Raw genomic sequence first — 13,046 nt, forward strand, 5'->3', positions numbered from 1 at the left:
GGTTAATTGAAGAGTACCATGGACTTTCCTGAACCGGCTGGCTTTGAGCTGCGATCCTCAGATCTCAACCTCCTGAGTAGTAAGGATTACAGGTGTGAGCCACTAGCACCTGGCTCAATGTTTTGATTTATTTATTTTTTTTTTTTGAGGTCACAGGGCTTGAACTCAGGGCCTGGGCACTGTCCCTAATCTCTTTTTGCTCAAGACTTGCACTCTTACCGCTTTGAGCCATTGCTCCATTTCCAGTTTTCTGGTGGTTAATTAGACATAAGGGTCTCATGGACTTTCCTGCCCGCGGTTGGCTTTAAACTGTGAAGCTCAGATCTCAGCCTCCTGAGTAGTTTAGGATTACAGGTAGTGAGCCACAAGTGGCGTACAGTTTTAGCTCAATGTTTTGATTTGTGTTCTGAGGTAGAAGATCTCTATGTATCTCAAGTTAAACACTTGGAACAGTTCTCCTATCTCAGCCTCGGGAGAACTGCGATTACAGGCGTGAATCACGCCTAATCTGGCTATATTTCACCAATTGGAAGATTCCAGCCTCAGTGGTAAATAAACAACAGTCACAAAAATCCCCACAGGTTCCGGTCCCTTTAAAAATGGCGGCTCAGCAAGGACCAGCGATCCCATTGGCTGCACGGGTCGGGGGCGGGGGGGGCGGGCACGCGGCGTCGCCGGTAGTCATGCCTCCTACGGCAAGTGGGAGGCGGCAAGATGGCGGCTGCTGAAGAAGGCCTTGGTGTCGGGGTTGAAGCGGACCGGGAACTGGAAGAGCTTCTGGAAAGTAAGAGCTGGTAATGGGAAAAGGTCCGAAGAGAACGAGGGTGAGGACTCATTCAGGTGGTAAAGTGAACCTGAAATATTTGGGGGCGGGGCGGGAGGGCTAGGACCCCAGGAACAGCTCGGGGTCACCCTGGCCCTCCGCAGCGGGAGCTGGAGAGTGCACCTGGACCTTTGGCCAGTCCTGACCCCTGTTCTCCCTGCAGAAAGGGAAACGGTAACTCGTACCGAGGTGTCTTACGATCCTGCCCCAAACTTCCCTTGCTTTAGATTAGTAAATTATTGAAATCTAACTTTTCTTGGGCTACTTAGCAACATCGGATGGCTGCGACCCACATAGCCCCCATCACGGGATGCCCTGTGCCTTGTCAAATCTTCCTTCACACGGGTCTTCCTTAACATTTCTTTCTTTCTTTTTTTTTTTTCCTCCCGGGCCATTACAGTTCTGTCATGTCAATAGCTTAAACAGCCTTCTTTCCCACTATTTTGAGAAACTAAGGGTGGAGCCGTCCTAGTGAGGACAGTTCATCCTCCTGAAAGATGGTGGATGTTCTTTTCATTCTTAGCCTACTCCTCCACTCTTTCCTGACCAGAATGGGGCCCATGTCCTTTCCCTAGGCTTGGCAGACAGAATGTGGTGGTGACAACACAGGCTTTCAGGACAGAGGTGAAAGTTTTTTAATCTCTTGCACAGTCACAGAGATGTGGGCAGGCCAAAAAAAAAAAAAAAAGCAGAAATTGTGAGGAGTGCCAAATGACTCTGAATTAGCAGTGAGTTTTCTGCAGAGATTAGGCCAGTTGGCATTTTAGGAGCTTGCTGAAGGAGAAAGAGATTTTAGTATAAGATAGTTAAATTCCATGGAATGTATTATGGAGTGCCTCAGTTTCCACTAGTACCGACCAGTGGGTACCACCAGCTTGGTGGGATAGCTTGTGTTTTCTTTCCAAGATTTATTCCTGTTAAGGCTTCTGAGTGAGTTCTGGGGGTTAAGGACATCTATGTTCACTCTTCTTTTTGGATGTTTGTACAAAATTTGTAGGGAACTAGTAGGTGTATGTGTATGTGCCTAGACTAGGGCTTGAACTCAGGGTCTCTCACTCTTCCTTAGCCTTTTTTCCACTCAAGGTTGGCCACAGCTTCACTTCTGGCTTTTTGCTGGTTATTAGAGGTAAGAGTTTTTTGGATTTGTCCACTCGGCTAGCTCCTGAGATCCTCACAGCTTCCTGAGTAGCTAAGATTATGGGCATAAGCCACTAGCCACCCATGGCCAGCCTCTGCAGAACTTCTTTTGCCTCTTCTCCCAACTCTAAGATGAAAATGTGTTCTACCTTAAGTGACTTATTACCATTTGATCACAATAAATTTTGTAATCCTAAGGAAGATAGGAGACTTACTGATCAGTAGGCTGGGAGGAAGAGTCACCAAAAAAAAGGAGGAAATTGAAGGAAGTTTGCACTTTGAAAAAATATTTTTCCTAATATTTTCTCCAGAAATCACCCAGCCTTGCATCCTCATCCATCCCCAACACACATACCATTATCTCTTGTCTCTGAAGGTGCTCTTGATGATTTCGATAAAGCCAAACCCTCCCCAGCACCCCCTCCTACCACCACGGCCCCCGATGCTTCAGGGCCCCAGAAGAGATCGCCAGGAGACACTGCCAAAGTATAAATCCCAACCCCTGAAGGGTGAGGGAGGGGATGGGTGTGATCCAGGCCCCTGTGGGCCGGAGGGAGGGCAGGGAGGGTGCCTTGGCCTCACATTGCTGAGTGCTATTATAGACTTCAGTCCTCATGAAACAAGGACTTAAGGTTGTGTGGAGGGATCTCAAGGAAGTTCCTTGAGAAAACAGAAAACTTAAATGTTGGGTTAATATGCCACCTTATATTCTTTCTTCAATGGCCAAATGCTCTTCTTGCTGTCCTCATGAGTAAATAGTATGTTCCATGGAGGGAGGGTAGGAGGGAGATGCTGCATTTCCCAAAGATACTGCTTGGGCTTCTATAGAGACCAAGTATAGCACAATGCTGTAAGAGTTGCATTTTGGCCACTCCTTCTCTGCAGGATGCCCTCTTTGCCTCCCAAGAGAAGTTTTTCCAGGAATTATTCGACAGTGAGCTGGCTTCCCAAGCCACTGCAGAGTTTGAGAAGGCAATGAAGGAGTTGGCTGAGGAAGAGCCCCACCTGGTGGAACAATTCCAGAAGCTCTCAGAGGCTGCTGGGAGAGTGGGTGAGGAGATCCCAAATAAAGGGAAATATCTAGACAGGCTTCTTAAGGGTTTGTTGCTTGAAAATTAGTATTCTCTGTAAAGTTGGTAGCAGTCCTGTAGTCATAAACATGGGATGGGGCAAGGTAATGGGAGAAGGTCTGGGAACTTTGCTTAATGAAAGGGGGAAGATAAGAACTAACACAATCCATGTAGATTTATGATATGACTGTGATGTGAAATCACCCTAGATAATTCAAAGATCTGAAGTGATCACAATTTACCGGTGAACACTTTATGTCCAAGCCTATAACCAGATTAATTTAGACAAACGAACACAATTCAAGACCTAAATAATTCTAGTTCTTTTTCTTTTCTTTTCTTTCTTTTTTTTTGCCAGTCCTGGTGCTTGAACTGGACCTGAGCACTGTCCTTGAGCTTCTTTTGCTCAAGGCTAGCATTCTAACTACTTGAGCCACAGAGCTACTTCCAGCTTTCTCTGTACTGAGAAATTGAACCCAGGGCCTTATGCATGGTAGGAAAGCACTCTACCACTAAGCCACCTTCCCAGCCCATAATCTTAGTTCTTTTGATCTCTTCTAGGTAGTGATGCAACCTCCCAACAAGAATTCACTTCTTGCCTAAAGGAGACATTAAGTGGACTAGCCAAAAATGCCACTGACCTTCAGGTAAGGAGTAGGGGTAGGGCACAATAAGCAGCCCACTCCCACATACTTCATCAACAGTTTCAAAAGACAGATGCTTCTCACATATGTTTCTGCCTCAGTATTTTGTTACAGGCAAGTTTAGATGGTTCTTCTTTCTCATCTCACAGGGTAGCAAGCATCCCAGGAAGTTTTTATGCCTGATCACATATCTCTTGTGTTATCTAGAACTCAGGCATGTCAGAAGAAGAGCTGACCAAAGCCATGGAGGGGCTGGGCATGGATGAAGGGGATGGAGATGGGAATATCCTCCCCATCATGCAGAGCATCATGCAAAACCTACTCTCCAGGGATGTGCTATATCCATCACTGAAGGAGATCACAGAGAAGGTCTGTGAATTTGTACTGTTGCCTTTTCTCTTCACGCTCCAGTATACTAACCTAAATGAGCTACTTTGCTCAGAGTGTCAGAGTACCTTGAGTGTACAAGTCTCCTCCTTTCTTTATTGGTTGGGAGTGGGGGCAATTGTATCTTGGAAAGAAGAAAGGTACCACAATTGAGAAAGTGTGGGGTAGAAGGGGAAATGGTTCAGTTCTAGTTTTCTGTAAACTGGGTCAAAACTCTAGGGTTGTCTTCTCAGCCCCATGTATTTCATTTCTCCAATAAGGATTCACTGGGATTTACCACCTGTACGTTAGTCAATTAAAGAGTAGTTTACCTGATTCCTGCCACCAGTGCACTTTTACAGGAGAGATAAAATATAAGAATAGAAGCTTTGGGCTGGGAAGGTGGCTCAGTGGTAGAGCACTTGCTTTGCATGCCTGAGGCTCTGGGTTCAATTCCTCAGCACCACATAAGCAAAAAGAAAAAAGCCGGAAGTGGTGCTGTGGCTCAAGTGGTAGAGCGCTAGCCTTGAGCTGAAGAGCTGAGGGACAGCGCCCAGGCCCAGAGTTCAGGCCCCATGACCGGACCCCCCCCCAAAAAAAAAAAAAAAAGAATAGAAGCTTTTCAGGGCTGGGAAGGTGGCTCAGTAGTAGAATGCTTGCCTTGCATGCATAAGGCCCTGGGTTTGATTCCTCAGCACCACATAAGCAGAAAAAGCTGGAAGTGGCACTGTGGCTCAAGTGATAGAGTGCTAGCCTTGAGCTGAAGAGCTGAGGGACAGTGCCCAGGCCCAGAGTTCAGACCCCATGACTGACAAGAAAAAAAAGAAGAAGCTTTTCAGTGACACAAGTCAACATGTGGCAAAGTGTGAAATTAATAGTACAAACAAAGAGGCAACAGGCCAAGGTATGTGGGGCCTAAGGCCAACTTTCAAAGAGTGTTTTTCACTTTTTTTAAATTAGATTATACTTTATTACTCCCCCATTCCTCACCGCCTCCCTCCCCCTACTGGGGTCTAAATTCTTCTACTTGTTAGACAGGTACTCTACCACTTGAGTTAATATTCCTAGTCCATCGTTTTTACATTTTTAAAGGTTTTTGTTTTTTTGTTTTTTGGGTTTTTTTGTTTTGTTTTGTTTTGCCTGGGGCTTGAACTCAGGGCTTGGGTGCTGTCCCTGAGCTTCTTTTGTACAAGTCTAGCACTCTCCCACTTGAGCCACAGCACCACTTCTGGCTGAGGTATCAAACCTAGGACTTCATTCGTGCTAGGCATGCACTGTAAGCCACATTCCCAGCCTGATTTTTTTTTTTTTTTTTGGTTGGTCATAGGGCTTGAACTCTGGCTCTGGACACTGGCTCTCAGCTCTTCAGCTCAAGGCTAGCACTCTGCCACTTGAGCAACAGTGCCACTTCCAGTTTTCTGAGTGGTAATTATTGGAGTCAAGAGTCTCATGGACTTTCCTGCCTGGGCTGGCTTTGAACCGCAATCCTCAGAGCTTAGCCTCCTGAGTAGCTATGATTACAGGCATGAGCCAGGAGTGCCCGGCTTCCCAGCCCAATTTTTAAGGATTTAAAAACAATAGTAAGGGGCTGGGGAGGTGGCTCAGTGGTAGAGCACTAGCCTTGAGCTGAAGAGCTAAGGGACAGCACCAGGCTCAGAATTTCAAGCCCCACAACCGACAAAAAAGAAAGAAAGAAAGAAAGAAAGAAAGAAAGAAAGAAAGAAAGAAAGAAAGAAAGAAAGAAAGAAAGAAAGAGTTTGTCAATCTCTACTGATCATAATTTACAATCAGGCAATGTGTTGGAATCAGTGCTATTTGTCGTGTTGAACTTGCTTGTTTTCTTTTTCCTATGTCCCTTTTTTCTTGACAATTCATGTATTATTCTTCCCCCCCCCATCCCCATTGTTCACTTAATTCTTCCTCATCCATTTTCTTTTTCCTTAGTATCCAGAATGGTTGCAAGATCATCGGGAATCTCTACCTCCAGAACAGTTTGAAAAATATAAAGAGCAGCACAATGTCATGTGCAAAATCTGTGAGCAGTTTGAGGCAGAGACACCCACAGACAGTGAGGCAACACAGAAGGCACGTTTTGAGACGGTGCTCGATCTTATGCAGCAGGTAGGCTTCCTCTTGCTGTCTTCCCTGGAACTGTCTACTTGAGTGTTAAGTGAAGAAGGTATTGGGGAATGATGCTATACCAAACTTGGGTAGAGAAGGGAGCACAAGAGAAACCACATAGCATGGTCAGAAGAAGTCAGAGAGCTAATCAAATGCATTTTCTGACCTCTTCTGTTTTCTGTGATTTGTGATTTTTTTTTTTTTTTTTTTTTTTTTTTTTTTTGCTAGTCCTGGAGCTTGAACTTGGGGCCTGGGCACTATCCTTAAGTATCTCTGTGCTCAAGGCTAGCACTCTACCACTTGAGCCATAGTACCACTTCCAGCTTTTTCTGTTTATGTAGTACTGATGAATGGAACCCAGGGCTTCATGCATGCTAGGCAAGTACCCTACTGCTAAAACACATTCCGAGCCCCTGTTTATGATTTAAGATTTCATATTCTCTTAATTTTCAGCTACAGGATTTGGGCCATCCTCCAAAAGAGCTGGCTGGGGAAATGGTGAGTATGTATCCTCCTGGATTTTAATTTGGCCCCCAGCTTCCATAATTCTGTAAACTCTAGTGTTTCTATCTAGGGTGGTAATTGTGGATTCAGGGGATGGGTTGTCAGAAGCTCTGACCTGAATGAAGTATGAGCAATTATCTGAGTCCCTTTGTCTTTTCTCCAGCCTCCTGGTCTCAACTTTGACCTGGATGCCCTCAATCTATCGGGCCCACCAGGTGCCAGTGGTGAGCAGTGTCTGATCATGTGAAACACAGCGTGCTTTCTTCCCTGAGTTCCAGCCATGGGGAACATCTGGAGTCAGCAGAACCATGAGAACTGAGGCAGGAGTGTCATCTGTGGGAATGGTCTGCTCACTGCCCCATCGTCCTATTCAAGACTGTGCCATATCAGCTGAGCCTTTCCCTCTGTTTTTCTAGAAATGGGATCTGTACCATAGGCCATTTTGTGAGCCCTATTGTGGTTTCTGCTGCTAGAAAAGGCCTAGCTAAAGAAGGTATCCTTCTTGGGGCATGTACCTTCTTCCCTTTCCCAAAATAATGTTAAATATGGCCACACTCATGTTCACCTTTTCTCCTGGGGTCTTTGTGCCTTGTTTCTACTCCTTTCCTTGGAATTGGGGAGCAGGGGCAGTACATTTATGTACTTCCCTTGGGCAGGTCCTCAAGGAGTTAGGAAACACTGGCCTGAGCTAAGGCTTTGGCTCTGTCACTGTATTCTCTTGCCTTCAGAAAGAACTTTCCTAATTCACCAAAAGAAAAGAACTTTAATATGTAATCACAATGGGATTGGAAGAGAAGCCTTAGGCTTTTTCTTTCTCTAGGTGCTGAGCCCTCAACTCCCTATTCCAGCCTAGGAATTCAAGTTGCTACCCTTGTTCTTTCTACAATGCCATGTGAGCAGGATGAATCCAGCCTCTGACCTTCCTTTGTCCTGTGTCTGTCCTTATCTCTTTTAAAATTCTTGTTTATTCTAAACCTGTGCCCAAGCTGTAACAAAAGAAGACCCATCCTGTTCCCCCTCATCCAATATAACCACCAGTCTCACTAGTTCCTTCCCTCCTACTCAGGCAAAGACATAATTGTCCTGTTAAGTCTGACAAATGAATGGCCTTTCTACACAGATACATTGTGGCTTATTTGAGACAACTGATTCCCTTAGAATACTTGGTTTAGGAAAGTGCTTAGGAAAGGGGTGCAGTTTGGGGCAGTTCTAATAAATACTCTGAGTGAGGAATGTGGCCTATTTTTCATGTAGGTCTTTTTCCGGACTTTCCCAACTTCTGTAAGCTGCAGAATGTGGATGTTAGGAGATAGTTCTGTATATGGTACATGCTGTGCTTCCTTGGTCCCCCAGTTCAGTCTTTAGCTCACTTGGCAAGGGAGACTGGACAGCTGTTTGTTCTCATTTCCTGAGTATTTCAGTCTGGGAAGCTCTTGAATAGTCGTTAATTTTATTTTATTTTATTTATTTTTTTTTTGGGTCGGGTCGTGGGGCCTGAACTCTGGGCCTGGGCGCTGTCCCTCAGCTCTTCAGCTCAAGGCTAGCGCTCTACCACATGAGCCACAGCGCCACTTCCGGCTTTTTTCTTTTTGCTTATGTGGTGCTGAGAATCGAACCCAGGGCCTCATGCATGCAAGGCAAGCGCTCTACCACTGAGCCACCATCCCAGCCCTTATTTTATTTTTTTATGCCAGTCCTGGGGCTTGAACTTGGGGCCTGGGCTCTATCCCTGAGCTCAGGGCTACCACTCTACCTAATCTTTCATATGTCAACTCCACTTCTGGCTTTTTGTGGTTAATTGGAGTTATAAGAGTTCCATGGAGGGGCTGGGAAGATAGCTCAGTGGTAGAGTGCTTGTCTTGCATGCATGAGGCCTTGGGTTCAATTCCTCAGCACCACATAAGCCAGAAGTAGCTCTGTGGCTCAAGTGGTAGGATTAGCCTTCAGCTGACGAGCTGAGGAACAGCACGCAGGCCCAGAGTTCAGGCCCCACGACCAATCAATCAATCAATAAATAAATAGAGTTCCATGGACTGTCCTGCCAGGGCTGGCTTTGAACCACAATCCTCAAATCTCAGCCTCCTGAGCAGCTAGGATTACAAGCTAGAGCCACTGGCACCTGGCCCTATATGTTAATTTTATGCATTGTAACTGTTAGAAATATGTTGTTAATATGTTTCTAAATTAGCTGTCTTTGAACTGACTTTGCTCTTTTCATTGACTTTAAGGACCTTGCTGTTACATATTTGGTCAGCCCAGATGGCTGTCCTGATTCACTGTCCTAATTTATACTCATTATCTGAGTTACTTTGAGCTCCTGATATTTTCTTTCCCCCTGAATTACAACTTTTTACCTTTACATATGCCACACCTTCAGTGGCATTGAAACGTTCTTGGGGCTTTAGGCTATTTGGGCAACTCCGGGTATCACATTATTAGAGCGTGGAAGAACCAGGTCTGAATGAGAGAGTCCTCAATTCTTTGAGGGATGAAGCATAATACTTGTGATAATAATTGTGGGGCCTAAATATCAGATTCCTTAAAACACCAACCAAAAACTCAATAAAGATAGAACAGAAATGGCCTCCCCCTTTGAACTGTCCTACCAGTTTTCTTTTATAGATTCTTATTTTTAGTGGTCTAATATTGGCATATTTGAGGAATGTAAAGGACACTTGAGTCCATTTTAGCTTTATTCCTAAGGTACGTGTGTTGAACTCAGGGCCATGGCACTCTTAGCTTTTTCTGCCCAAGACTGGCACTTGAGCCATAACTCTACCATGGCTTTTTGGTAGTTAACCGAAAATAATAGTCTCATAGACTTCTCTGCCTTGACTGGCTTCAAACTGCAGTCCTCAGATCTCAGCCTCCTGTGTAACTGTAATTATTTTTCCTATGTAACTGTAATTGTTTCTTTGGGGTTTTTTGTCGGTGGTGGGGCTTGAACTCAACGTGGGCACTCTCCCTGCGCTCTTCAGCTCAAGGCTAGCGCTCTACCACTTGAGCCACAGCACTACTTCTGGTTTTTTCTGTTTATGTGGTGATAGAAATCTAACTCAGGGCCTCATGCATGGGAGGCAAGCACTCTACCACTGTGCCAACTTCCCAGCCCCTTGTTATTTTTAATTTGATTGAACATAAGCCAACCAAGAATGCCCAAAATATTTTTTTTTTTGGTCTGAAACCAGAACTTGAACTTGGTATGGAGCCACACCTCCAGTCCCAATTTTTTGTTTGCTTTTTTGCCCCAAACTATTCCATGTGTAATAGGTTTTGTCCACTGGTCATGTAATTGGATATATAGCAATGTAGTGTCAAATTCTAAAAAGTATATCAACACTGAATTTTTATTTTATTTTTATTTATTTATTTTTTGTCAGTTATGGGGCTTGAACTCTGGGCCTCAGCTCTTCAGCTCAAGGAGAGCACTCTACCACTTGAGCTACAGCGCCACTTCTGGTTTTCTGAGTGTTTATTGGAGAAAAGAGTTTCACGGACTTTCCTGCCCGGGCTTGGCTTTGAACCACTATCCTCAGATCTCAGCCTCCTGAGTAGCTAGTATTACAAGCGTGAGCCACCGGCACCTGGCTTTATTCTTATTTGCCACTGTGGGGCTTGAACTTCTAGGCTAGTCTAGAGCATAACACCAAGACCCTATCTTTTCTTTTCTTTTCTTTTTTTTTTTTGCTAGTCTTGGAGCTTGGACTCAGGTCCTGGGCACTGTCCTTGAGCTTCTTTTGCTCAAGGCTAGCACTCTATCACTTGAGCCACAGTGCCACTGCTAGCTTTTTCTGTTTATGTGGTACTAAGGAATTGAACCCAGGGCTTTATGAAAGTGCTAGGCAAGCACTCTACCACTAAGCCACATTCCCAGCCCAAGACCTCATCCTGAAGATAACCAACACAGCCAGGTGCTGGTGGCTCATGCCTGTAATCCTAGCTATTGGAGGCTGAGATCTGAGGATAACTGTTTGAAATCAGTCCAAACAGAAAAGTCTATGACACTCTTATCTCCAATTAACCACCAGAAAACCAAAAGTGGAGTTGTAGCTCAAAGTAGTAGAGCACTATCCTTAAAAGGCTCAGGGTTAGTGCCAAGACCCTGAGTTCAAGCCCCATGACCAACAAAAAGAAAAAGAAAAAAGAACCAATGCAAAAAAAGCTGGAGTGCTACAAGTGACAGAATACCTGCTTAGCCATCTTGAAGCCCTAAATTCAAACCTCAGTATTAGCATAAATAAATAAATAGTTTACATTGTCCATTCTGTCAGCAACAGAAACTTAATACACAGCCCCTGGTTCAGTACTACTCAAGGAGAACAACCAGCTACTTGGTAAAGTTGATTATAATAAACATTTTTCTATTTGGGAAATGGTAAATGTTTATCCTGACCAGGATTAATACATACCCTGCTCTTCCTGCTCTGCCTACAGTACCTCAGATCATACTACTATTCAAGAAGTTGTGGTTATTGCTGATTCTACATAATTATGCCATGGAACAAAAGACCCACTTAATGACACAATGTGTAGCAGTAGACATATGACTATGTATATATCAGTTGGATTTAATAATCCTACCAAATACTTCCCAGGGAGAAGTTGCGACCTTGTAGAAGTGAGAAAGCTGGGTGTGGGTGTGGGTGTACACACTACTAGGGTTTCAACTCAGGTCCTCACCAATTGCACTTTTTTTTCTTTTTTGGTCATGGGGCTTAAACTCTGGGCCTGGGCACTGTCCTTCAGCAATTAAGCTCAAAGCAAGTGCTCTCCCACTTTAGCCACAGAGCCACTTTGGGTTTTCTAGTGGTTAACTGGAGATAAGAGTCTTAAGGACTTTCCTTCCCAGGCTGGCTTTGAACCGTGATCCTCAGATCTCAGCCTCCTGAGTAGGTAGGATTATGGCATGAGCCACCAGCACCCAGCCCACTTGTACTTCTTTAGCCATGTCTCCAGTGTGAAATGACTTTTTGAAGGAGCAGTTCCATCAAGTATAGGGTAGCATATTTCACAATTCCGTGTGAACCCTCTTGGCTGTATTGGGACGTTCTACAGGTCTGGAGGCCCTGGTTTCCAACCTAAGAATCTCAGTAAACTAATAATGGTTACCATCTTATCACTTTGGGCTTCTAATGTCAGCTGATTTACCAGGCAAAGAAAAGGCAATGTACAGTCTGGGATAATAAGACTATAACATAATGGAAGCAGAGAGGCAAGCAGGTTAGGTATATGTGATCCCTGGTGTATCTCTAGGCTTTTCATGCTTAGTTTTAGCAGTAGGTAAATAACAATTATAGCCTGCTAAGAGTGTGACCTCCAGGGCTCAGGGATGAGAGTCTAGGTCACCCCACCAAGTAAGCCACTTAGACCAGTGTGTAAGCTGCTAATAGCTCATAGCTGCTTTATTGAGAATTATCCTGTGCCAATAACAGTGAAGTCTGGACATTCTTGGGGGTATACTCTGCCAGAGAGAGGAGTATGGTGTCCATTTTTATAAGGAAGGCAGTTGGATTGTGGTAGAGGTTGCATTATCAGTGGTTATGTGCAATCAAACAATAACATCATGCAAAATTCCCACCTTTCCTCTAGGTGGGACACTTGTACCATTTATCTTCCACTGTTCCCAGGGTAGATTTACCAATCACTGTCTTTGCCTTTCTCTCTTCCATATCTTTATCCTTCACTTCCTCAGAGGTTTTACTGGAGAACACTCCCTCAACAAACCACCTGAAATAAATCTCTTTCCCAATCCCAACCTAAAACTGGTGAATAATGGTGCTGATTAAGATAAAAACTAGCAGGGCTTCGGTGGCTCAGGCCTATTATAATTACACAAGAAGCTGAGATTTGAGAATCATGATTTGAAGCCAGACCAGAGAGGAAAATGTGTGACACTTTTTTTTTTTTTTTTTTTGCCAGTCCTGGAGCTTGAACTCAGGGTCTGGGCACTGTCCTTGAGCTTCTTTTGCTCAAGGTTAGCACTCTACCTCTAGAGCCACAGCACTACTCTGGCTTTTTCTGATTATATTGTGCTAAGGAATTGAATCCAGAGCTTCATGCATGCTAGGCACACACTTTACCACTAAGCCACAGTCCCAGCCCTGTGACACTCTTATCTCCAATAAACTACCCCCCAAAAGCCTGAAGTGAGCCCTGGCCTTGAAAAGCAAGCCATAGGACCTCTCACAACCTGCCACATACCTGCAGACCACTGCAACCTGGGACAAGGCAGTAATGGAGACCAGACTGGAATTGAGGTTTGGGGTACTAGGGGACCTGAAACCTGCCAGCTGCAGATCCCAAGGTTCCATTAATCAAAGTATGAGCAAAGAGTAAAGTGAAAACATCAACTTGTCAATATTTTGTATACAAGTGACTTCT

General features: G+C 44.6%; 1 protein-coding gene across 2 annotated transcripts; it reads left to right on the forward strand.

Annotated features, from left to right (window-relative positions):
• Window positions 1–692: 692 nt before the first annotated feature.
• Window positions 693–11,038, forward strand: Pex19 (peroxisomal biogenesis factor 19). 2 transcript variants are annotated; one of them, XM_070000283.1, is made up of 8 exons: window positions 693–784; window positions 2,337–2,446; window positions 2,846–3,011; window positions 3,592–3,677; window positions 3,882–4,043; window positions 5,985–6,161; window positions 6,615–6,659; window positions 6,829–11,038. In XM_070000283.1, exons 1-8 carry the CDS (start codon window positions 715–717, stop codon window positions 6,910–6,912), a joined length of 900 nt encoding a protein of 299 aa, XP_069856384.1. In that variant the 5' UTR covers window positions 693–714; the 3' UTR covers window positions 6,913–11,038. The 2 variants fall into 2 exon arrangements, with proteins under 2 accessions (XP_069856384.1, XP_069856385.1); XM_070000284.1 differs by lacking the exon at window positions 2,337–2,446 and having other exon boundaries at window positions 747–824.
• The last annotated feature ends 2,008 nt before the right edge of the window (window positions 11,039–13,046 follow it).

Source organism: Dipodomys merriami, unplaced genomic scaffold, assembly GCF_024711535.1.
Source record: "Dipodomys merriami isolate MVZ:Mamm:240054 unplaced genomic scaffold, mDipMer1.0.p SCAF_56, whole genome shotgun sequence".
NCBI lineage: Eukaryota > Metazoa > Chordata > Mammalia > Rodentia > Heteromyidae > Dipodomys > Dipodomys merriami.